Source organism: Rattus rattus, chromosome 5 (genome assembly GCF_011064425.1).
Source record: "Rattus rattus isolate New Zealand chromosome 5, Rrattus_CSIRO_v1, whole genome shotgun sequence".
In the NCBI taxonomy this organism is placed as follows: domain Eukaryota; kingdom Metazoa; phylum Chordata; class Mammalia; order Rodentia; family Muridae; genus Rattus; species Rattus rattus.
The window spans coordinates 119335727-119362535 of NC_046158.1; the positions used below are offsets into that span (position 1 = coordinate 119335727).

Below are 26809 nucleotides of genomic sequence, written 5' to 3' on the forward strand. Positions count from 1 at the left end.
CTTTGTGATTGTATAAGTTAAGATTCATTCATTCAACAAATATTTATTGGGCACCTACTGCCAGGCGATTTTTTTCCTGTAAAAGGCCAGATATATTAAATGACTCAGACTTGTGGACCACACAATGCTTCAGCTACTCAACTCTGCCACTGAGGTAGAAAAGCAGCCAGAAAAAATACACAAGTAAGTGAGCATGGCTGTGTCCCAAAGATGCTGCATTTTGTACCCTGGCATTTGAATTTCATATAATTTTCTAGTATCATAAAATATTAGTTTCCTTTTGATTTTGTTTCAATCATCTTAAAAGCTAAAAGCCATTATAGATTTAAAGACCATCAAAAATAGGCAGAAAGCCCTTTTGGCTTTTTGACCCAAATTTGCTCAATAGTGAGCTAAACCATAGGGCTTATAGCAATTCACAAAACAGAATATAGTCTTCCAACAAGTAGCCTCAAGTATTCCTGCTTTAGGAGGCAAGTGCTAACAAATTAAGTACAGAGGCTAAAGGTATACTTAACCCTGTCATGGCCCTGGGTTCCATATCAAGAAAGGGGAGACATAGCCAGGGCAGGGAAGAGAATACAGATTCCCTTGGTATTTGAAACGGGTAAGGTTCAGAGTATCTCCACCATGCTCAAATCCTTCTAAAAGTGGCATTTGGAACTGAGGATGTTGCTCAGTGGTGAAATACTTTCCTAACATGTATGAAGTCTTGGGTTCAACCCAAATATCATCTAGCATTGTGAAAAAAGGAAAATGTTTATGAACCGTTAATGATATATGTTTGTTAGACATGTTGGCTCTTGCCTGCAATACTCAGAGGACTGAAATGGAGGAACACACATATTCAAAGCCTGATGGAGAGGGCTGGAGATTGCTGCTCTTCCTGAGGACCTGAGTTGAGTTCATGGCACCTTCATAGTAGCTCACAAACCATCAGTTAACTCTAGTTCCAGGGGAACCCATACATCTTCTGCACTCACTAAAGGCTAAGGCAGCAGTCACATACATGATGCACAAATACACATGCAGGCACTTTAAATAAGAAGGAAAGATGGGGCAGACTGAGTTACACAGCTAAATAAAAAATAATATTAAACATAGTGGACGAAGCCTATCATTTTAGCACTCAGGAAGGTGAGACAGAAAGATCAACAGGAGTTCAAAGCTAGCCTTGCTACATACCTATGATAATATAGTTGCTACACTGTATCCTTTAAAGAATGACAAGAAAACCTGTACCTGTTCAGTACAGATGCAAATTTCAGTTGGAATATTTTTTGATTTGCAACTAGTTGGCTACAAAGATTCAGAAATCATGGCTCCCTAGGATGACTATAAAATTAGATGGCACATTAGACAACAGCAAATATAATACTCTAAAACTAAAATAGAAGATAGGTTGTGATCAGAAAGCTAAACAGAGACAAGTGGACACAAAGGTATCTCTGATTTAGTCTTTCCTTTGTTTCTTCTGACATTATTTCAGACTTAAATTTGCAATATAATCAACTATCCAGGAGCCAGAAAGATAGCTCAGTGGGTAAAGGAACCAGGCAAAATGTCTGACAACCTGAATTCAAACCCCTGCATCCATAGGAATGAAAGTCCTCTGGTTCCCTGGCCTAGATTCCATGACACCCATGTGTTAACACACAAAATACAAAATAAACGAATAAAATGTTAAGTAGTCTAATAATCAGAATATATACAGCTCTTGTACAGCCCTGAATGATTAGAAAGAAAAATGTTAAATGGGCAAAGGACATGAAGTGACATTAACAGGTATTTTTCCCAAGGACATACAAAATGGACTGCAACATATAAAAATAGGTTAAATATCATTTCTATTAGAGAAATAAAGAACCTATGATAAGGTACCAATGCTCACCTACAAGGACAGCTTGACTGACAGGAGAAAACGTAATAAGAATAGGAAGGCACTTCTCATATATTATTACTGCAATGAAAAAATGGTTCACTCCATAGTTATAGATGGTTCAACAAAATGTTTAATGTACAATCAACATGTGATCTTGAAAATCTACATACATGTAGATTTTCATATATATATATATATGAAATTAAAATCAAGTCTGCAATATTTGTGCAGGGCTATTCACACCAAGGTGTTCACAATAGCCAACAGGTAGAAACAGCCCCACAGTCATCAGTGCAGCCCCACAGTCATCAGTGGATGTCTGGATAAAAGTGCTGTGGTACTTACAAGAACAATGCTGACTAGGCCTCCAAAAGAGGATGTAGTGCTGACAGATGCTGCAATGTGGAAACAAAAGCACATTGTACTGAACTGGGGAGATGCACACATAAAAGGTATGATTTAAGTTATATGAACTACCCAGAACAGAGAAACCCAGACAGAACAGACTGAGTCGCTAGCTGACAGAAGACAAACACGTAAAGAGGAACTGTCTAACAGGTATAAGGATTCTTTATACGGATAAAAATATTGAAAGAAGATGGAAAACTGTGTTACAAAGCACTGTCAACATGCTGACAGTTATTAACTTTTCAACCTGTCATATGACTTTCACCCCAATTAAACATACAAAAGTACAACATCCAAAAAGTTCAATGATTCCACACATGTCAAGTTTTATAGCTCACAAAATATCGTTACCTTAGTGTCACTGGGGCCTTCTAGAGGGCCAGAAATGTTGTGTATCTTGGTCCAAGTGCTGTGGACACAGGAGTATTGTTCACTATAAAAAATTATTACAGCTGCCAACAAACCGTAAGTGTACTAACCTTCTACTACATATACTATACGAAATAAAAAGCTTTAAAAACCATAATGCAAATTTCTTAGAATAAAACAACTGAAGTTTTTAAAGACTGCTACCACCATGGATCTAATGAGTCTTTCTGCTCAAAATAAAAAACTCGGTAAGTGAAATTCTCCATTCTCCCACCTCCCAAGTCTCATTCGGATCATATGAGTTAAATCTAAAGATTCTGTTGTTTGGTTTTTGGGTTTTTCTTTTTCTTCTTTTTTTAATAAGGTATTACACATGACTCTGGCATAGCTGGACCATGGATCTTGCTTTGAGACACTCATTTCAATACCTCCCTAAGCTGCTTAACTTCACTCTCTCTCTGTGAAACATATCTTAAGAAAGTCTGTAGTGTCTGTCAACAGTACCACAGGAGAAATAAGTAAAGAGCTACACAACTATCAAACACTGCAAAGGTGATCACTGTGGTAGCAGGATTCACACTACGGTAAAGAGGTGCATCAGAACAAGGAAAAATAAGGTAATGACTGGTATGCAGGCAGACTTAGTAAAAGTTTTCTAGGCAATCATGGCTGACAGTCACAAATACTGTATGAAGCATGCTTTCTACTAAGAATGGGGGTAAGATAAATGGCGGTGGAAGCTAAATACACTTTAGAGGGGTTGGCAAAACAAAGACTGGAAATGAAGGTTTGGACTCTGGGTACGTTTCTCACCACAAACACTCAGCACAGTGTTTCACTCCAAGACAACAGGCTCATCAAGAATTTGGCTCAACCTTATTTAGAGCATCAAGTACTTTGATCTGTTTTAGCAACAGCTTAAAACTCTATGGAGAGATACACTTGGATAACAGTTCAAAAATTTTATGACTAGAGTTTTTGAAAACTTGTTAGTTTGATTTGGAATTCATTTCAAAAGTAATAAGCTACTTAAATTTTGAGAGAATTTCTTTTTACAGCAATTTTCATTCTCTGGGAGCATTAAATTACTGTCAAACTATCAATTCACTTTGTTGGCCCTTATGACAAGGTAAGCTTGACATCTTGAGGTGAAACTGTTTTTAGCCATACCTTAAACCAAAATAGTGTTAGTCATAGTCAAAAGCCCTGAACTCAAGGGCCAGCTGTCATTTAGCTCTGGTAGTTTGTAGCTCTGAAGAGAGTACGACTCCATTTGGCCAGACCTCCATTTTCTCTTCATAAAGAGAAGTTATAATGATCAGAATAAATACAGCTTTTCTATAACTTTGAATGATCAGAAAAATGTTAATGGGCAAAGGACATTTAGTGACATCAACAGGTATTTGACCTGTTTTAAAGACTTCATTATTTACTTTATGTATATGAGTACACTATAGGTGTCTTCAGACACAGCAGAAGAGGGCGTCAGATACTATTACAGATGGTTGTGAGCCACCATGTAGTTGCTGGGAATTGAACTCAGGACCTCTGGAAGAGCAGATACCTCTCTCTAGCCTAGGTATTTGATTTTTATATGATCACTTATATGATAGGTACCCAGATTTTTATAGGATTCTCTTAATATTTAAATGCTGAAAACAAAATACAAATGTTTAAAGATTTATTTTTATTTTATGTATAGAAGTGCTTTGCCTACATGTATGTAGGTGCATCGTGTACATGTAGTGCCCATAAAGACCAGGTTGTCTGATCCCCTTGATCTGGAAATTCAGGTATGGTGAGCTGCCATGAGTTATAGAAACTAGATGTGGGTCTTCTGAAAGAGCTGTAATTGATCTCAACCACTGCTCCACTTCTTTAGCTACCAAGTTTGAACCTTTAAACACTAGTATATGAGCAATCCATACCCATCTGTATTTTTTTTCTTTTTGCAATATCTGACTTTCAATATTTTATAAAAGTTTAGGTCTCACACTTTTGCAGAAATGGGATGTTGACCTTTGGGTAACTGAAGTCATGCCTCAGAAGGGAGATCTTATAGGACTGTCCGGTAGTTCTTAGAAAAAACTGTTTGAAGCCTGAGTTTGGCCCTTCCTAAATTTGTTTCTTGTTTTGAGACATGGTCACTTGTTCAACATACCTTCCCACTATCTGCCACTCACCATGAAATCTTGAGTAGAATTCAGCCAATGAAGGTACCATACCAGTGAACGTCCGAATTCTTGAGTTCAATACTGCTATTATTCAGTTCAGTTTCTGCTATTTCATTAAAATGGCAAAAGGCTAATGCAATGGACAACTCAGAGGTCTGCTTATGTACCCACTCTGAACATCACAGCAAGCAGACCTGGGACTTGCCCTCTACCATCTCTTCAGCTTGCCAATTTACTACTTCTCTGAATATCCTTTAGGATATGAGGCAGACTTGGCCAATTTCCTTAATTCTAAATAAACATTCAGTGAAAATACAACAAAACCTTTACTTTCAATAAGTTTTATTTAATTGTGTTAACCTTTCTTTGCATTATAAATAATTGAGAAGGTAGGCAATGATGGAAATCACAAAAAAATATGACATTTAAATTTAAATTAACATTAAAATTATATTAACATTCTCATAAATGTTAATATAAACTGAACCAAAAAGCCAGATTTTCAGAACAGAAACTAATTAAGGAGTAGGAATATACTTCAATGATAGAGTCCTTCCCTACCATATACCTTGGAGTTAATGCCCAGAACCATGAGAAAAAAAAATTGAACAGAACAAAGCACTAAAGAACTGGGACTAATTAACTACTCCTTTTTAATACCGAGGACCACAGAAAACAAAGGCAGAGATCAAATAGCTGTGCTTACGCTTTAAAGCATTCCAGGGATGTAGCATGAAGCTCCCATAATGCAGAAGACAATTATAAATATGCTTGCATATCAAAACCTGTTGATATTTGCAAATTCATACTCAAGTAACTGAAATAAGAACTAGAAAAATGTACTTTACTATATTTGTAAAAAGGGCACTTGGGGTATCACTATGTTGCTTGTTCTCAGTTAGTTTGTTTTTTAAGATATTCTTGAATCCTCAGTTATATACCAACATTTTATCCAAAAAACTAGCCAATTAGAAGTAATGAAGACACACTTTACTGAGATGCATACTAAGTGTGTTTGAAATGTTAGCAAACTATTACAGTTTTAAAAAGTAGAGAGTTCAAGAATTAAAGGACCTTAATAAGACACAATTAGCCAGAAAACATTTTTATTAGACCCAATTGAAGTCTTTTTCATTCATTAATACTAAACATGTCATACATTGAAAAAGGATTCGATTATCTAAAAGAATCTTAAGGAAATAAGAAAACTTTCCATTTTCATTCCATAACAACAGAAGATCTCTCTTTTTCGGCATTCTCGCTTTCCCCTCTTCCTCAGGACATATTTTGCAGATGCCCTGGCTGCTCTACAGGCATGCTCAGAGTTCTTGCTGTGGTTGATCAAAGGCGGAATGCCTGAGGAAATTACTCAACTAGACAGCCCGGAATTGTATCCAGCCAAACAGTTACAGTGCTCAACTTAAGCATGTGTTAAAGTAATATACATACATCCTAGCTGCAAGTCGAGAGAACACTCATTTGCATCACACTCTGAATGCTAAGGTCTAATATTAGTGACAGTTCATTTGTTAAAACGGTTTAACTATAAAAAAGACAGCATACTTTTTCTAGGGAAACAATAGATCATGTACTAGAAAAACTCATAATCCTCAACAGATCCTTTGAAAATATCAGAAAATTTGAAATAAGTAATTTTATTTGTTCATTGAAGCATCTGTTAATCTGGCATGGCCTGTCAAAAATCTAATCATATTTTCTTTAAAATATGTTAACAAAAATCATTATACTTTCCTCTTTGTTAATCTAATTATCAAATAAACAAAATATAATTATGCAGAAAAATGACACCGTAGCATTTTTTTCCACATTTTTAACTGAAAGCCACAGAGCTCCAGTACAAAGAGTTACTTGTCAAACATAACAGAAATCTGTAAGCTAAAACACTGGCTTCAGGACTTACACATCTGAAATGGTTTTAAAGTGTTTGAGTTGGATTCATTACGATGTCCAGGAGGAAGTTAGCACACACAGTACCTGAAACTGTTCTTTCCATGTGAGCTACAATAAAAAGACGAATGCAGCTATTTCTCCAGCACTGCCAGATTTGGCAGCCACCTACAATTCCCTTCAACCTAAGTCATTATACCTTTTAACCATGTTGACAATTATATGGAAATATCACTCAAACAGAACTTACCAGATCACGGAATTACAATATTTACACCATTTTTCTTTCATGACGTAATGGGGGGAGGGAGTAATTACAAGCTTTTAAGTCCTCTACTAACCATATTTCTTTTATAAAAAGATTTCTAGGGGCTGCAGAAATGGCTCAGCAGTGAAGAGCACTGACTGCTCTTCCAGAGGTCCTGCCTTCCATTGCTAACACTCGTGGTGGCTCACAACCATCTGTAATGGGATCTGATGCCCTCTTCTGGTGTGTCTGAAGACAGAGCACTCGTATATATAAAATAGTATTTAAAAAACATTCTAGCCTACTAAAAAATTGTGTTGACCTCTTCAGATATGCCAGAAGACAGAAGTATAAATGAGTTTCCCACTCTGAATTTATATAAGCTTAGTGCATTTTACAGTATTGACGGTCCATGCCAAGAAATACTGATGCTATGGATGGTCGGGAAATGTATTGATCATTCAAGAGCCAAGTAGACATGAAGTGAAAATTACTGCCAATAATACTCTTTGACAATAGAAATGACCAAAGAACTTTTGTTAACCAGGATGTTCTCAGTTTAAAATTGTTTTATATAGTAACATACGATCCTTCCTTGTTCACACACTAAAAGTTAGGCACAGGATAGACACAGAAATAATGGGAAATTTTTAACAGAATTTTACATAATCTTGAAGCAAGATTTACATGATATTGTTAAGATCCTTAAAGTTTATATTCCACATTTCTTCGACCTTATTTTCCAGACTCCAAGTTAGGACTGAATTTAAGAGACACACACAAACTTTTTTTTTTTTTTGAGACAGAGTCACACTGTATGGTACTGGCTGTCCTAGAATTCACAATGCAGACCAGACTAGCTTTAAACTTGCAGACGTCTGCCTGTCTCTGCCTCCCAAGTGAGAGAATAGAGTTTGCGACTACAGCAGGCTTCAGTGTGTCTGTCTGTTTTGCACACACAAAAACTTAAAGTCAAAGGGACTGGGGAGATGGCTCAAATGGTAAAGCGCTCGCTGCCCAAGCCTTAATTAAGACTGAAATTCAGATCTCCGGTACCTCCATAAAAATACCGGGTGAGGATGCTGGAGACATGGTTTGCACTACTCTCCCAGGACCGAGTTCAACTACCAAAAACCATATCAGTTGGATCACAACCTCGGATCCTTGCACTTACATGAACATGCAGACACAAACACTTAATTAAAAGTAAATCTTTAAAGCAAAACAAAGCCATATGTGGCATAGCTCGCCACACTTGCCTGTAACCCTGGCACTGAGAGGCTGAGACCCTTATCCTCAGTGAGCCTGAGTAAGAGACCCTGTCTCAAAAAGTAAGGTGGAGATCACTAGAGGGAACACCGCAGGCTGCCCTATGACCTTCTCATATATGCACAAGCATGTACTCAGCATGTGACTGTATGCTTGCTTGCACATACACACAAACACACACACATTCATACTTTTTTTTTAAGTTATAAAAGCCAGTTTCCTGGGATTGAGTAAGTGAGAGTCCAGGGTAGTAAGACAGCACTGCATGTATTAGCACTTGCCCACACCGGATAGATAACCTGAGTTCAATCCCAGAACCCTGTATAGAGTGTACCAATTCCCAAAAGTTGTTCTAACTTCCATATTTGAAGTTTTTAATTTAAATGTTTTTAAACAAACAATTAGGGAATCTTCTTGATTGATGATTGATGTGACGGAGCCAGATCACTGTGGAGGCTACCCCTAGGCTAGTGGTCCTGGTTGCAACAGGTGACAGGAAGCAAGCCAGGAAGCAGCACTCCTCCATGGTGTGCCTCCAGGTGCCTGTCCTGTTTGAGTTCTTTAAATGACAGACTGTGGTGTGGAACTGTATACTGAAACAAACCCTTTCTACGAAGCAGCTACTGGTCACAGTATTTTATCACAGCAATAGAAACCCTACTTAAAACAAGCACTGGCACCAGAAGTAGAGTGTTGCTGTGACAGACTTGACCATATTTCAAGAAGGATAGCGGAAGGATTTTGGAAAGCTACACTGGGAAATCGCTGAGTGTTCAGAGCTTGCTGGGCTGCTGTGGGAATCTGAAAGGTAAGAATGCTGAGAACAGTACAGACAACTGGAGCTCGGCTTATCAAGTTTCAGAGAGAAAGTTTGGAAGTCCCATAGACTGTTAGGGCTTGTTGGTACTATGAATCTTAAGAATCTGTGGTTCTAGTCAGCTGGAGTTGACATATCAGCTGTCGTTATGAAGAGACCTGACCCTCTAAAGTAAAATCTTTGCTTCACTGGGGCAATTGACACTGGCCAGCTAAGGATGGAGTTGGCTGTACTTAAGAGGCCAGCATCACTGAAGTGAAACCTTTGGAAGTATTTCCACAGTCAGCATGCAGAAGCTGTGGTGCACAGGGCTAAGGCTGTAGCTTACTTATTCTGGCAGCTGAACTTGATAATGTGTGAGTTTCCAAAGCAGTGCTGGTTTTAAAGGCATAAAGAGCACCTGAGGATTAGCACTGTACAGCAGGGCTACAATGTTTGAGGAGAGGCCATTGGTAAACACAGAGACTCAGATGAGGTAGAAGGCCCAGGACTGAAGGGCTCATAGGAGGCTTGATACTATGTGACAAGGTCAGAGTCCCTGAAGAGAGCCCAGGAGAGGATACTGGTGAGTGTGTACCCTAGTTGCAGACACCAGAGCATTTTGGAGATAGCAGTACTGTCTGACCACCACCAAGGAAAGCAGCAGCTCTGAAGCAAAGGAGCTTAAAGCTCTGAGTGCTGCAGATGGCAGAGCTACAGAAACAAAGCCCACTGGAGCCCAGAAGCTCATGAGTGGGTCCCAGAACACTGCCAGTGAGGAGTCTACTGCTGGACTTTGTTTTACTTTGATTTGATTGCACTGTGCCCTGATTTTTCCCTTCTGGAGTAGGAAGAGTACTTAACTTGTTTTTTGATTTTATAGAAGGTTAAGAGACTTAGGAGTTTTACAGACACTTTGGATATTAAAAAATAATAAGTTAAATTTTAAAAGAGACCTTGAATGTTTTAAAAAAGACTGAACTTTTAAAGTGTTTGAGTTTTGAAAACTATAGGGCTTCTAAAACTTAGAATGTCTTACATTGTCAGACTAATATTAACATAACATCCTAGAGTATAGCTTATAGCTAGAGTATAGTTATAGCTTGATAAGCGGTATGTTTGTGTGCTATGCTGAAAAAAGATCAACTGGTGTGATTAGTTTTTTAGCAACTTGACTAAGATACAGTCATTAGGAAGAAATAACCTCAATTGAAAAGAGGTCCAGACTGGTCCATGGTCAAGTGTCAGGGACATTTCCTTGATTGATGAATATGGGAAGGCCCAGCTCACTGTGGGCAATGCTACCCCTGGGCTGGTGGTCTATATGGTAAGGGCTGAGCAAGTCATGGGGAACAAAAGAGCAATCTCCATGGCTTCCAAGTCAGCTCCTGCCTCTAGGCGCCTGCAGCCCTGTGTCAGTTCCTGCCCTGGCTTCCCTCAGTGATTGACTGTTTTATAGAACTGTAAACTAAAATAAATCCCTTTCTCCTCGAGTTGCTGGTCACGGTGTTTTATCACAGAAAAAATAAAAGCCTAACTTAGCCCTAGTTTTGATACCTAGCACATCCCTCCCTGCAAAAATAGAAAGGTAGTCTTCAAATAAATAGTCTATGGTTACACAGAAATGAACCTTATAGATATCCTTTGCTAACAAAAAGAAAAAAAATTGTAAAACTATGAAATTGATAATTTGACTTGATAATCAAGTAACTATAAATATAGGTATGATCAAAAAATGACAAAACTGTACTTCTCAGAGCCAATAAATCTAATTATATCTGTGAATACAGAACTACAACATATTTTATATTCAAAGATCGAGTAGATTACTTTCACATAGTTAAAACACAGAAACACCACCAATTCTAGCATCATATTATCATATGTCCTTGAGTAACAATGCCCAGAGCGTCATACATGAAGTTTATGTGCAACTCAGGAACTGGTAAATCTTGTCTTAGAACACATGCCTGACAGATTCAGTCAAGAGGAAACATCTGATGGGATCCACAGAGCTCATGAAGCAATGGCTGGAAAAGGCTAAAGAAATTCTTCATGTCCCCATCAGTACAAAGTAAAGCAGGACATGGTCTGTAGTTAAGTGTTTTCACTTAGACTGTGATACAGAGTAAGGTAAAGCCAAAATCTAAAACTGACTCAGTTTTCTTTGTATTCTAAAAGAACAAAAACAAAAACGACAACAAGAAGAATAAAAAACCATTACCTTTCCACTAAGCATGTACTTTGTACTACAAAGCAGACTACTAGGGTCTTGGTGGAAGAACAGATGTACCTACCTAACGTGTGAACGCAGTAAGTTACAAGTTGGTCCTCAGTACTAAAGGCAAGAATCAGCATTAGTACTCAAAAAGGTGTTTTAAAAGAATGTAACTTACTTTTACCGTCCCAGGCTACCTGGGCTCTGTCTGGTGCTTCTCTGTATGCACATGGCCACCCAGCCTGTCTTCTAATAAATCAATGCTCTGGCAGCAGAGCAAGCAAACAAGGTGTCTCCAGTCTGGGTACAGCTCTTCAGCACAGTTCCCTTGGCAGGAGGTGGAAACTCTGGGGAGAGGTGATTTCCTCTGCCTCTTCACAAGAAGAACATAGAGCCTTGGCTGGATGCAACTCCATGAAGTGTAACTGTGTGTATACACCTCAAAAAATAAAACAAAAAAATGTAGAGAAACATAAAGACTCCATAAACAGCTAGAACACACAGAAATAATGATGCCCCATTGGAAATACTGCTAGAGAGGTAGGAGCAATCAGGGATCTGAAGTAATTGGAGATAACTATTAAAAAAAAGAGAGAGAGAATATCTCAAATTAAAAGCCAAAATTCTGTGCAATGAATATACTGCAAGCTCTGTGAGAACAAAAGCAATCTTTTGTTAAAAGTAAAACTTTTACATAAATACAAAGCAAGATTTCCCTCTCCTTTATTACACAAAATAAAAGACATCATCAGCAAGAGGGGGCTGGAACTCAGAAGAGCAGGGAGTATAAATGCACCAGCTACATTACAGCTACTGGGTGCACACATGTACAAGCCTAAGTGCATCAAGCTGATTCCCAGTATGTCCAGAGCCTATGGGGAAAGGGACGAGAAGGGGACAGGGAACAGGACGACAGGAATACTCTCAAATAAATGGACTTTTATTTGAGTTTTACTTCTCAAACAAATCAAAGATCATCAGTTTGCTTTGTTTTTTATTAGGGGAATAAAGGACAAGTAACTGAAGGCTGGAGAGTGGCTCAGCAAAAGCTAGCAGCAAGCAGGGCATGGTGGCACACACCTTTAACCCCAGCATCCAACAGCATGGCAGAGTTCCATGACAGCCAGGACTACACTGACAACCCTGGTGGGCCAGGGGGAAAGGGGAGGAAGAGGAGGAGGAGAAGCAGCAGCAGAAGCAAGAAGCTAATTAGCTGGTTCCCAGCACCAATGTCAAATGGATCAACAGCCTATATCTCCAACTCCAAGGAATGTGATGCTTCTGGCTTCCAGACACCTGCCCTCACATGCGCATAACACACACAGATAGACACCAGATAAATAGTAATAGTTAAGTAAATGGTTTTTAAATTAAGAAAAAGCCTAAAGTGATGCATAGAACAGGGGATGGGGATGGTAAACAACGATCCTATAGGAGCCCCTCAGCAAACTTGCTAGGATATACATGGATCTGCCCTCCTGAACGTGTTCTGACACCCAGCTATGCCATATGCTAGCTATGCCATGTTCACGACCAGCACACACTTTAAGCACCAGTAGGTTTCAGGTATTTTATTTCTCCAATGTCTAAGGCACACAGACAATTTCAATCAGAAATGTACAATGCCCAGGAAAGGAGTACAGGCAACCCCTGCAGGTGACCAGATGACTGGAGTGGGATCTCCCTACAACAGACTACTTAAAGATGACTGGTATTCTGGAGATCCTAAAATGCATGCAGTGGATTCCTGGCACAAGAGGATATAGACACACACACAAATCTATTACAGTATTAAATATAATGATATAAACATCTACTTTCTTCTTTATCTCAAAATACCAGCCATCTGGACAAGAAATTACATCATAAAGGACTTCAAGTCTATAAGCAAGCAATCCACTGGATTGTACAAAGGTTCAAAGGCACAGTACTAAAGATAATCTGCTCATAAAGGACTTAGACCAGTGATTCCCAACTCTCCTAAGGCTGTCACCCTGTAATACAGTTTCTCATGTTGTGGTGACCACCCCACCACCACCAACCACCAACTATAAAATTACTTTTGCTGTTGCTTCATAACTGCAATTTTGCTATTGTGATTAAATGTAATGTAAATCTCAGGGTTCCCAAATGGTCTTAGGCAACTCCTGTGAAAGGGTCATGACCTACAGGTTGAGAACCTCTAACTTAAACTATCAATCAGCTTCAGACATGAATTAAGACCTTTCCTTACTATTCGTAACTTTTAAAGATAAAACAAGCCAGCCAAAAACCGACAGGGTCACATATTTGAAGCAGAACACATTGGAGTTTTTCTTACATTGTTTGGCTTTCTTGGATGATTGATCAGTTTAGTTTCTGGTTTATCTGTATTGCTGAAGATCAAACTCAGGACCCCATGTGCATTAAATATGTGCCCCTGCATTGATCAATATTCCCAGCCAAAGAGAACACTTTAAACAAAGAACCTATATATTTACCTTTTGTTATATGAAATTTAGGTTAGTCCTATAAATATTGTGTTTTGTTTGTTTGTTCTGTTTCTCAGGACAGGGTTTCTCTATGTAGTCCTGACTGTCCTAGATCTCACTATGTAGGCAAAGCTGACCTTGAATTTAGAAAGATCTACCTGCCTCTGCCTCTCAAGTGCTGGGATTTAAGGCGTACACTACTGCTGCCTGGCTAATTTTTATTTTTTTCATTAAGCTATAAGCACATCATTTTCTCCTTCCCTTTCTTCCCTCCAATTCCTATCAAGTCTACCTCCCTTCTCAAATTCAGTTTCTTTCTTTGCTGTTGTTATTGTTAAACATACATAAAAGAATACATACATAAATAGACTCACTTAGTCCTTTTAGGGTGCCCTGTATATGTATGGTGCCAGGGCTGACCACTTGGTACTGGATAACCCGCTGGGGCTCATCCCTAGGAAGGCTAGTTTTGCCACTCTCAGCTCTCCTAGCCCGACTGTAGTTCTTGGCCTAGGGTGGGGCCCTGCCTAGCCCTGCTCTTAATGTACAGAAGTCTACTTGCCATTGTAACCATTTCCAAAGTAAACTGACTAAAATTCCCTACAGGTTCTAACAGGACGACAATCTCTGTCAGATTCATCTTTCTTCACACAAGACTGCAATAGCCTCCAAGAAGTTCACCACTCATAGGTCACCCATTACTCCTTACTAGTCCTTTTTATACCAGGTCCTGGTACTTCTGTAGGAAATGCCTCCACGAAAGCAGAATGGCAATGTTCCACATGTAGTTCATCTTCACTCAAAATCTATGAAACTTGCCTTTTTACTTTAGGAACTAACCTAAGAGAGTAGTTACCTATGAATCACTCAGAATTCTATCTCATTTCCTCAAAGAAGAAATAGTAACAGAGGCTACACCATGTACAATGTGCAAAGTAACAGTCTGCACTTTTAACCTACTGTTACTAAACAAATTCTAATCTCCTGAACCAAAACAAATTCAAAGCATCCAAGAAGAATAAGTCATACCCAATGTATATGCCCAGACAAGAACACTAAGTTGGTTGCCAATATTATCTTCTCTGTTGAAAAGGAATCAGAGTTATAATACCCAATAAAAAGAATTCACTTTCTCATTTGCTCTATGATAATCTGTAAACGTTATAAAACAAGAGCAAATGAGTTCATCAATCTCCAAACTCCGATACACGAAGTAAGCTGAAGACACAGTGCACGTGGAGGCGCCTCTGCATCTCCACACCACAGGACGCCTATCACACAGGAATAGCCACCTTCCTCTCAAGCCTGCAAGGGAGAACGTGGGGGAATAGGCAGGATACCACGTGTTACTAACATGAAGGCACACCACCTCCTATATCCAAGAGGACGACACCTGTATTTGAAGTGGACTAAATCAACCATTTCTAAAGATACCTGGAAAATCGTGAGTCTAGGTGGATTCTGCTAGCTTTGTGTGCATAAGAACATAGCATAGTGTAACTCCTCACAAACAACCAGAGCCAAATTCAGCAGCTTACACACACACCACAATAGCACATACACATCAAAACAGGTGAGGGCTTCTTGACAGGGATTTAGGGCAGAGGGAGAGAGTGAAGAGTGAAATAACCAAACTTCAGCATGCACTTTATGAAACTGTCAAGCAATAGGTGTTTTTACATGAAGAGATGGGAGAGGATATAACTGACACAGCAAACATAGGCTATACTTTGATATTCTTGGACTCCTACTTGGTTTGGAATTATGCACACACACCTCCATTCTTGTAATAATGCACTTGGCAGCCAGTGTTGTACACACACATCTCTCTCCATCAACCTAGCAACCACAGAACTCCTTAACCCCCTCCACCTGCGTCAGGGTACACTACTCCCATTTCTAAGCAGTAGTATTTGTTTCCCTACCCCTGGTAACCACCAAAGTTAGACAATTACCACTGAAATCTAATCTCACCACATCTGAGTATGAAGGACAGGAGGGCCAGTGCATGAGTGCATGAGTGCATGAGTGCATGAGTGCATGAGTGCATGAGTGCATGAGTGCATGAGTGCATGAGTGCATGAGTGCATGAGTGCATGAGTGCATGAGTGCATGAGTGCATGAGTGCATGAGTGCATGAGAAGCGAGGCGACAAACACTGTGTCCTCACCATCTACTTTTCCATTAAACCATTTCATGTCAGTTAGTCTGTAATAAGGACAATGCTCAAGGAATTCACACTAATTTAGCATCTGGCAAAGAAAAAAACATAACATCCAGGGTTACATACAGAGACCATGTATTAACAAGTAATTTAAAAAAACATAAATACACATATGCAGGCAGATGACACACTCACCCTGTGGAGTGAGCCAGGCTTGATGCTACATATCTGTAATTACAGTTTCTGGGCATCTGAAGTAGGAGGCCCACAAATTCAAGGACAGCCTGAATACTAAAGGAAGACCTTATCTCCTCCCATCACCCCAAAGAAAGCATCTTCTGAAGTCCAAAGTATAAGGCACACTGAAAAGTATAAGACTTGACTGAAGAGGTTGACTAAACTTAAAGGTGAATGATACTCTCCAATATAAAATAAGTCAGATTTTCTATGGTTTTCCTCTTTCCAAGGACTCATCATTAATAATATTCATCTAAACAGAGAAAATTTAATCTAATTTTCTTATGTCTTTTCACTGACCCAAACTAATATAATAATTCAACTGAACTTCACATGAAAATCTATCATGGGTTTAAGGTAATATATTTCAAACTTCAGGTGACAAAAACTGCAGAGGACAGTAAAAGTCATGGACACATAATTCTTAAGGCACAGGAAAACTCTTTCGGCTTCCAGGTCACAGGCCATCATTAGGGGTTGGAACTTGAGGCAGGAACTGAAGCAGAGGCCATAAAGGTTTGCTTCCTCCAGGGTGGCTCCTCCTACTTTTACCTACAGCTCAAAAACAGCACAGCACATACTGGGCTGGGCTCTCCTACACCAACTAACAATGAAAGGACTCAAAGACATGCCCACAGACCTACTGACAGGAGCTGTTACTCAGGTGATGTTCCCTCCTACCAAGTGTATCATGACATCCTGGATTGCCGTCACACAACTATAATCACAACACTCAAGGATCAGAGAAAGGAAGACTATAAACAGGCAAATACTTATACACATAAATACCTCTTTTTAAAAAATTTTAAAAAGCAAAATTATAAATTAAAGCTACTCAGGAGCGACTCGTGAGTCTTGTCGTTTTCAGGTTTGTTGCTGTTAAGATACAGTCTCATAAGAAATCCTGGTTAGCTTCCAATGTACCTAGCCTCTTGAATGCTTGAATTACAGATGTACAGGACCCTGAGGGCCCGCCAAGCGCCAAGTAGGAGGAGCCTGTTTGCTGGAGCTTTACCCTAACCATTATATATGTGTGAATGTGTATATCTGTAGGTATGTGTGCATATATGTATTGTGCATATATGTATATGTGCATATATGTATGTGTGCATATGTTTGTGTGTACAAAGCTATTAGATTCTGCCCTGTCTTTTGTTTCATCCACTGTGTGTGTGTGTGTGTGTGTGTGTGAGAGAGAGAGAGAGAGAGAGAGAATATTTTATGTCTTTCCTTCTCTTTCTCGTCAGTCCCAAGGAGTCAAGAGATCATAGTTTTTCTACTGGTCACAGGAGAGCCAGTCCCAGTAAATTAAGCTTTGTTCCCTCAGAAAAAAAAAAAGTCTGCTGAGTAACTTCTCTAACTGCTGACTGCCTTTGGTAGCAGCCCCTGTAGTATCTGAATGCTCATCTCTCTCTCTCTCTCTCTCTCTCTCTCTCTCTCTCTCTCTCTCTCACACACACACACACACACACACACACACACACACACACACACTTCCCATCTGCCTTATTGTTTTAGTATGAAGTTAGATATGTTACAAAGATAGGTTAAAATCTACAAAGTGCAGCTCTATGGTTAAATCAGGGAATATATAGAAAACATGGCTAAGGACTTTCATTCAACTCTGAGCTACTTTTCCAAGGAAAGGCATTTGACTGATGCCCTGAGGTAACCTTCCACACTTGGGACTTTATCTACTTTACCTCTCACCCTCTCCTTTATATCCATCCCTGCTCACCTCCATGTCTTAACGTTCCTCCCCAATAAGTCTTAAGATCCAGTAAAACAACCATCACTAGTAATCTTGTCAACTTACTAATCTAGCCTATCTACATTCCAGTCTTCTAAAGGACTCAAGCTCATCAATACTCCTGAGTCACAGAAACTGAGGGTCCTTCACTATGGACACCAAGAGTCTCTCACCCAATTCAACTCCTCGGTGCCCACTAAACTCAGAACTGTCCTAAAAATCCACTGGAACAAGGGTGATTTCACAAAGCACACAACATATGGCTTCAGGACCTATATCTGTTACATCTGTGATAAAAATTGTCTTCCCACCTTAGACAGTTCTAGAAAGCTGGAATCATGTATTTGTTAAAGATATATCTCATTTTAGAGGTGTCAACTTCAAAAAGTGTCCTACTGAAAATACCTATGGCCAATGAATTTATAACCATAATCCTACAAAAACAAGGGGAAAAATGAATTAACCAACTATTTTATTACTCAGGAATGTCTTCAGTGAAAACAAAATCTTTTACATAGCTTTGCTAAATTAGTGAGAAACACTGGTTACGTGGCTTATGGCTGACTAGCTCACCATCTCAATGCCATTTAAAAGTAAGACATGTAAATGCACAAATCAGTTACGTAAAGTATCAAAGAGAAAAGAAATACCTCAAGTTCCACCAGAGCAGCCATCACTGCATCTGTCGCAAGGGCACCAGCCTGTAGCTTCTCAATTGCCTGTGGAACCAAAAGGAGACATTATTCACCATAAAACCAGCTTCTCAAACATACCATAAACTTTGCAAAGGTGCAGAACATATGAACCACTCGGAGTTAAGAGAAATCGGCCGGCATCTCCACTCCACACTGACTCTGTGGCATGAAGTTGTTGTGGTTATGTTGGGTTTCATTCCTGGCTGCATCTGACTCGAGAGCTGCATGTTGGACACAGGTGCCTTAAGGTACAAATTTCTCAGATTTAAGAAAAGTAATGTTTATTATTTAAACTAATTATCATTCTTAATATTACCCAAATTAAAACCACAAAAGTTAGCCACCAAATTCTAGGTACATGGAGTGTAGTTAGTGAAAGGGCTTTACTCTCCACTGTTATAGTCTGACCTGTCCCACCCATCCCTAGCATACTGTAGACATTTTATCAGCCATGCCTGCCAGCTACTTCATACTGTTATTGTAATATGCCTACCAGTCACTGACATGAGAAAATGATTTGACTCAGAGCAGGGTTACAGTGACCACATCCTGTTATGTTCTGTATGTTCTGAAGTTTGTTAATCTTTAGAAATTTCACAAAGATTCAATAAGACCCATCAAATTAAAGGTCAATATGAACTGTTATTTCTAAATGGCTTGAGTCAGAGCTGACCACCAGGCAGCACTTCCCTAGTCTGATTGGCATTAGAGTATGCATTCAATAAACCATCCCTATCTGACTGAGATAAGTGTTCGCATGGTTTGTGGAGCGGATCCTAGACCTCAACATTTGATGCACTGACCTAGAAGCTCTGTGCCCTCTAGCACCCCTCAGTTACTGACAGCAAACACTCTAAGCCATCTGGGCCTTCCATAAGTAGGGAAGACTTTTTCTGCACCTGCACAGTTCTTTTCTTTTCTTTTTTTCTTTTTGTTTTTTGCTTGTTTGTATGTTTAGTCTTCTTTGTGGTACATTCTGGCGAGACCCAAGGTATAAAAACTAGACGCAGTGTTTCCTTGGGTCTGAAGGACAGAGGAACTCCTCTTGACTAAGTGGTTGGAATACAATCCGCCCCTTTGGAGTTGAACTTGGTCAGAGAGTACTGTATGGTTTGGGGATGGAGAGATGGCTCAGTGGTTAAGAGCACTGACTGCTCTTCCAGAGGTCCTGAGTTCAATTCCCAGCAACCACATGGTTGCTCACAACCATCTGTAATGAGATCTGATGCCCTCTTCTGGTGTGTCTGAGACAGCTACAGTGTACTTACATATAATAAATGAATCTTTAAAAAAAAAAAAAGAACTCGGTTTTGTTTGCTTTCTGTCCTCCAGTTTCATTTTGCTTTTTGTGCCTCTCTTCTCTAGCAGTAACTCCTTCACTATGGGATATCCGGAACCTTTTGGTGGGATGTCTGAGTCACTTCTAACTCCTCCCTCTTTCAGTTGTCCTCGATGCAAGGGTCTGTTTATGCCGGTCAGTCTTATGTCTGTCAGTCTTCTGTCTGTCAGTCTAGTTTTGTTTTGTTGCTTGATTGTTGCTTGTGTTTCACACTCAATGGAACAATGGTTAAGACTTCATCTGCTGGCCATTTTCCCATTGACTTAGCTTTAACTCACTTTGAGGACTTTAGGGAAAAAGCAGCCTGAACTGGTATGACAGAAACTGATAAACTGTCCTGGGAGCCCTGCTCCTGTAGCTAGGAGTCTAGCACTTCTGGAGAAGCCCTGCCAAGGGCTGCTTGTCTGTAGAAGATGCTCATAAAAGGGTCGGCAGCTTCTCAACACCTCTGGTAAGAAAACTGATAGCTATGAGAATTGGGTTCAGCAAGTGGCAAGGAGCTCCTCCCTTGAAATTATACCTCGAACAAGTAAGAAACATTTGCCTTATCTATTCTAAATATCTAAGTGTGTAAGGCCACTCCAAGTTTGTTTCTGTCTGCTGTTAAAATACATGTTCTGCATGTCTTGCTTATAAATTAGTTGGCTTATAAGTTATTGGGTATGATTTAAAAAATCTGTAACATCCTTAGCAAAAGAGAGCTTAAAACTGGTAACTCAGGGTGGGAGCCATTCTGGGCAACAACACATGGCAACAGCCAACCCAGGTCTCTAAAGATACTTTTAAATTGGGATGATGTTTTTCTGGAGTTCCTGACCTAAAAACCAGACTTATAAAAGACAAAATTTAAAACAATGTCTCTTTAGTGAGGTATTAAAACTGCACCTTCATGTGTCCCTATACAAGAATTTCTCTTGCTGGCAACCAAACTTTTTAACAACAAAATGATGCACTTGATATTGATTTTAGGAACACTGGATTATTTAAACTATTTTTTAAAAAATTAAAAATTGGTCTTGTCTTCAAAAAATTATGGTTATACTCTAAGACTTTACTCTTTAAAAATATAATTTATTTTGATATTACAAAAAGGAACTTTTAAAAATTATAATCAAATATATAAAGCCATAGGATATTTTAAAATTTGTTAAAATTTTATTGGAATGTCTTTATTAATGTATAATGGTTATAATGAAGGAGGAAACTCTAATGAAAATAATAATGATGATGGAAACTATAATGACTTCAGAAATTATAATGGACAACAGCAATCAAACTATGGACCCATGAAGGGAAGCAATTTTGATAGAAGCAGCTCAGGCAGTACCCGCGGTGGTAAGTTCGGATCTGATGGTAGAAATGGTGGATATGGCAGCAGAAGATTTTAAAATAAAACACGAACAGGCTACAGCTCTCAGCAGGACAAAGAACAAGATGTGAGAAAAGCTGCAGGTCCTTTGAGACAGTTGTCCGAATGCATTAGAGGAACGGTAAACATGCGCCACAGAAGGACGGAGGATCCAGTCAGAGCAGTCACTGCAGCTGAAGCAGGGAGCCCTCCCTTCCTGGGAAGGACTATCCCAGCCACAGTCTGCAAAATCTCAACTACTGACCGATGCTCCGATGTCAGCTACATAAACACTGCTCAGGGCTTTCATCTGTTATTGCTTTGAGTTCTCTTTTCATTACATCAAATATATTGCTCTGTAAATTATAGTAATGACAGCAGAAATAAAGAAATTAAGGAATTTGTTAATTTAACATTTTTTAGAGGTTTAAAATATCAAAAAAAAATTAAGAATCACGGGCATGTGATTCACCGCCATACCTTCTACTTCTCCTGAGCTTTGGCAAGAAGCACATTTCAGACCAACTAACCAAGCCAAGCCAAGCTGATAGGAGCCCTCTCCACCAAGGCCTCTGCCATTTTACCAGGTTATTAACCTTTTCCTGTCCTGGCACTGGCTTCAGCTGAAACTAATCATAAAGGAAACTGTTATATTCTATAATTATATACCACATAAAGGTCAGAAAAGTCCCTAAGTCTCTTTATGAAATATGTTTATGGGACACGTTATAGGTTTAAAAAGTTTTTATTTTGATACTAGAAGAGCTTCAATTCAAAACTATAACTTTAATCTCAGGTATAAGGCTCAAACAGGAAGAATGTGTGAGTTCCAAATTCAAGTACAGCCGAGGCTTCGAAATTTGGGGTGAGGGATGTGCATTAATTTAAAAAGAAGAATGATCCACAGGTGAAAATTTGTTTTCAAAAATATTCTTAATTCTATAATGTCTTTTTATATCAGAATACTCTTTTGTAATACATTCTACAGAGTAAAGGTCTATAAAAATTAACTTTCTTGGGCCTAAACTTAGGGGAGAAAAAGAAAAAAGAAAAATTGGCTTTTTGATGAACTATTAAAACTCTAATTTAATTAACAAAAACAAAGCCCAAAATCTAACAATGTATATTCCTAGTTAAAATTTTTGTTGTTGTTCTTCATTGTACATTATGAGTGTTTTACTTGCATGTCTGGATGGGTACCACATATGGCTGGTGCCCTCAGAAGTCAGAGAGGATATCAGATTCCCCCAGAACTGGAGTTACAGATAGTTCTGAGCATCCACATAGGTTCTGAAAACTGAACCAAGGCTCTCTCCAAAAGCAGTAAGTGCTCTTACCCACGGAACCATTGCCCCAGCCCCAGCCCCAGTCCTAGCCTTAGCCCCAGCCCCAGCCCCAGCCCCAGCCCCAGCCCCAGCCCCAGCCCCAGATACATAACTAAAATTTGAAGAAGATAATTCACACCAGCTGTGGTGGCAGCACATGCCTTTAATCCCAGCTCATGGAGGCAAGGGCAGACAGGCCTAGTCCACATAGTGACACAATGAGTTCCAGGTCAGCCAGGGCTATGTAGAGAGATCCTGGCTCAAAAAAAGAAAAGAAAGCCAATTCATGAGGCTAGAGAGTCTCAGTGATTAAGATCACTTGTTGCCCTTGCTCTTGTGGAGGATCCAAGAAGTTCAGTTCCCAGAACCCATATGGCAGCTCAAAGCATTTCTAAGTCCAGTCCCTAGGAACCTAATACCTTCTTCTGATTTCCCAGGGCAGCAAGTATGCATGTGGTATATACACATACATGCAGGTAAAACACTCATACACATAATGTAAAAAACTTAATAAATATAAAAAAGAAAGTAAATCATTACATAAATTGAAGACGATTATAGGCCAAAATAGATTAAATTTATAGGACGAAAGCTATAGAAAAATAAAAATTTCTTTCCAGATAATGAAAAGATTTCATACTTGAAAAACATAAATGTTTAAGGATGTGTGTGTGTGTGTGTGTGTGTGTGTGTGTGTGTATTATATAAAATCCCTATAACAAAATACTCACAATTTATGGCAATCCATTAATAAAAGAAAGCTCGTATCTCTGATAAAGTATCATTCTTACAAATGGCATTTGAATATAAATAAAAGTAAGATACCCATATATAACTAACATTCTGTATGTGTAAAAAGTGTGTAAAGAGTCCTTGCTCCTCTCTTGCTCTCACCCTTTCCCCCCTTTGTCCCCTCGCTCCCCATTCCCTTCCCTCCTTTCCATGTGCTCATGGCCCATCTCCTCCACTCTACTCCTTTACTCCTTTACTCCTCTACTTCTCTCTCTTCTCTTCTCTTCTTTTCTCTTCTCTTCCCTCCCCCCTCCTCTCTGCCCTACTACCCTCTTAACTCCCCTCCCCATGCCCTGAGTGAACTCTATTCTATATTAAGAAAAAGAAAAAAAAAACCCTCAAAAAGAAAAATAAAACAAACAACTATTTTACAGAGAGGAAGAAGGGCTAGAGAGATGGCCCAGCGGTTAAGAGCACTCACTGCTCTTCTAGAGGACCTAAGTTCAATTCCCAGCAACCACATGGTGGCTCACAACCATCTGCAATGGGATCTGATGCCTTCCTCTGATGTGTCTGAAGACAACAACAGTGAAAATACATGAAAATAAATAAATCTTTTGAGAGAGAGAGAGAGAGAGGAAGAGGAAGAAAGAAAGAAACAAAGAAAAAAAGAAAGAAAGGAAGGACACTGACCTCATAACAAGAACCCATAGAGTTCAGTCATTGTGAAATGCTTAAAAGGACACTAAATGTTAAAAGGCTGTTTGTACCCATAACTACAAAAGCATAGACTTCAGAAGACAGAGAGGAAAAAGCTAAACACCATTCAATAAATAAAAAACACAGGTGAACGAAAACTAAGCCCAACAAACATGAGTAAAATAACTTTGGGATCCAGCCAGACCTCACTAGGAATGAAGTTGAAAACTTTGACTCTCAAGGTACAGATCCATGTGTAAAATCGCAAGCATTGCACTCCCTCTGCTCATACCTTCTGACAAGCTCGTTTGCATACATGTTTATACTCCTTGGCTTTGGATTCAGAATGATAGCCTGCACCTATGGTAGGAAAACAAAAACCAAGTGTTAGTTACCGCTGAGCTCCCAGGGACCCGCGGATGAGAAGAGCCGTCCACGCAGACACAATCCCAGTCAGTGCCTTAGCTGTACGACATCCTAAAAGCTAACGTGTGATAGCATGCTTTTCTCCCTATTCAAAAGACTGTCCTGTCCTGTCAGAGCTCCTGCACACAAAAGAGCCTTCACAGGATCACTCCCCACCCCTTTCAAGAACTCTTCAGGACCAGAGAGATGCCTGCAGCAGTCAGAGAACTTAACCTCACTCCAGTTCAGAGACAGATGTGGTAAGAGAGAGCAACTCCCACAAGCTGTCCTCCGATCTTCCCATGTGTACTGATCTTCATAAATGTCCTCTAGCATGGCCCCTCCACTATCACTACCACACAAATTAAATAAATAACCAAATAAATAAATAAATAAATGTAACTTTTTAATTAAAAACAAAAAAACTGCTGAACCCAGGAGCTCCTGTGGTATGAAGTTGATAATGCAGGTGATGCCAGGAACAAAGAAGCTTGAAGTCCCTCTTCAGTGACCATTTAAAAGCCCCACTATCCAAGAAATTACTAGTTAGGATCTAAAGTTCTCAGGAATTCATGACTCCAAAAACCCTGATGCTGTCTTTTAAACAAATACCCAGAAAGTTACTTAACAGTTTGGCTCCAAATAAACTACTTTCCTTAAGAAAGTTTATTCTCAGAACTAGAGACGGGTCAGTGGTTAAGAGCACTTGCAGCATTTCCAGGGAGACCCAGTTCAGTTTCTCAGACCCACATCAGACAAGTTAATAAATAAATTTTAAACAATTATTTTTATTACTTTTGATGTCATGTCTGTGTCTATCCATATGTGCATATTCACACAGGTGCCAAGAAAAACAGAAGAAAGTATCCCGATCCCAGGAGCTAGAATTCCATGTGATGGTGAGCATAACTAACATCAATGCTGGGATTTGAATTTGGGTCCTCTTCAAGAGCAAGTGCTTCCTGATAGTTTTTTAAATTGGATTTTTTTTTATTTACATTTTATTTTTATTTACATTTTATTTACATTTTATTTACATTTTATTTTTATTTACATTTCCCAGTTTCCTGGACATAAGCCCCTATCCCATCCCCCTCCCCTTCTTCTATAATGTATGCATTTTTATTTTATATGTATAGGTGTTTTGTCTGCATTAATGACTGTCCACCATTTGCATGCAGTGTCCACAGCGGCCAGAAAAGGGCACTAGATCCCTTTTAACTAGAATTACAGGCAGTTAACTACTATGGAGATGTTGGGAATAGAACTCTGCTCTAGTGCTCTTAATGAGTCCTCTCTCAAGCCCCTCATTTCTAATTAAAGGGACTCAGCTGAAGGGGTGGGAGTAGAAGGAGGAAGGGGAGCATGAGGAGGAGGAGAACCAAGAATGTTAAACTCTGGAAGACTAGATTCTTATTAAAGTTCTTTAGTTTGACTCTCCTCCTCCATGTGACTCCACAGAGGTCAAAGCTAAGGAAGGTTAAGTTCTATGTCCAAGTTCACAACTCTCCTGTGGGTCCAGTAGAATCATAACACAAGTCTCCTCAAGGCTGAGAAAAACTGACCCACGAACAATATTACAGAGAGCTGGAACAAGAGAAGCAATACTAAGCAACTCCAGTCGCTCAGGCCCAAAAAGTAATTCTGTTTCATGAGAGAAAGCTAAAAGTTCACAGAGCCCCTATCAGTCTTGCTCAAACGTCTTCATAGTTCTCTAAAACCAAAGGAAAAATAAAAATCAAGTATTAGAAAATAGAACCATATGACCCAGCTACACCATTCCTGGATATGTGTACCCAAAGGACTTATATGTGTTCAAAAGATATGCATTATCTTATTACAGACATACTTGCATATCCATATTCACTGACACTCTATTCATAGGAAATGGAATCAAGCTAGATACCCAACAACATCAACCTAGATATCCAACAAACTGGCAAGTGGATGTACAATGAAGTATTACCTAGCTGTAAAGAAAAATGAAATCATGGCATTTGCAGGTAAATGGATGGAACTGGAAAAATTAACCTGAGGGAGGTCACCGGTAGGATGATGTCATACAGGGGAGGCAAGTACAAGATAGAACAAGGCCTGTCATTGGATTTGAAGGAAAGATGGGTGGGAGAAAAGTTTGAGGAAAGAGGAGATTGAAACGGAAGGAGACTGGAGACTGGAGGAAAAGCCACAGAGAGAACATGGAGGCTGATTTTAAGATTCCACTCTGTACCTTTACAGGTTGTTATGAATGTTCTTAAGGGATGGGTATGTACAGGGCTTTGTATGTTTAGGTGGACAATTATATCTTATCAATTGGATCAGAGGTTATTAGGTTGTGTGTTCTTTCTTATGGCGATTTGACTTTGGGAGAGT

At 39.3% G+C, this 26809-nt stretch overlaps 1 protein-coding gene across 3 annotated transcripts in view; it reads right to left on the reverse strand.

Annotated features, from left to right (window-relative positions):
- Window positions 1-26809, reverse strand: part of Tasp1 (taspase 1) — a 227889-nt gene that overhangs the window by 186695 nt on the left and 14385 nt on the right. For all 3 annotated transcript variants that reach the window (XM_032904306.1, XM_032904304.1, XM_032904305.1), the window contains exons 3-4: window positions 24324-24391; window positions 18544-18612 (exon numbers count right to left, since the gene is read on the reverse strand). In XM_032904306.1, coding sequence (XP_032760197.1) covers window positions 18544-18612; window positions 24324-24391 — 137 coding nt within the window. The remainder of the gene's footprint in view (window positions 1-18543; window positions 18613-24323; window positions 24392-26809) is intronic.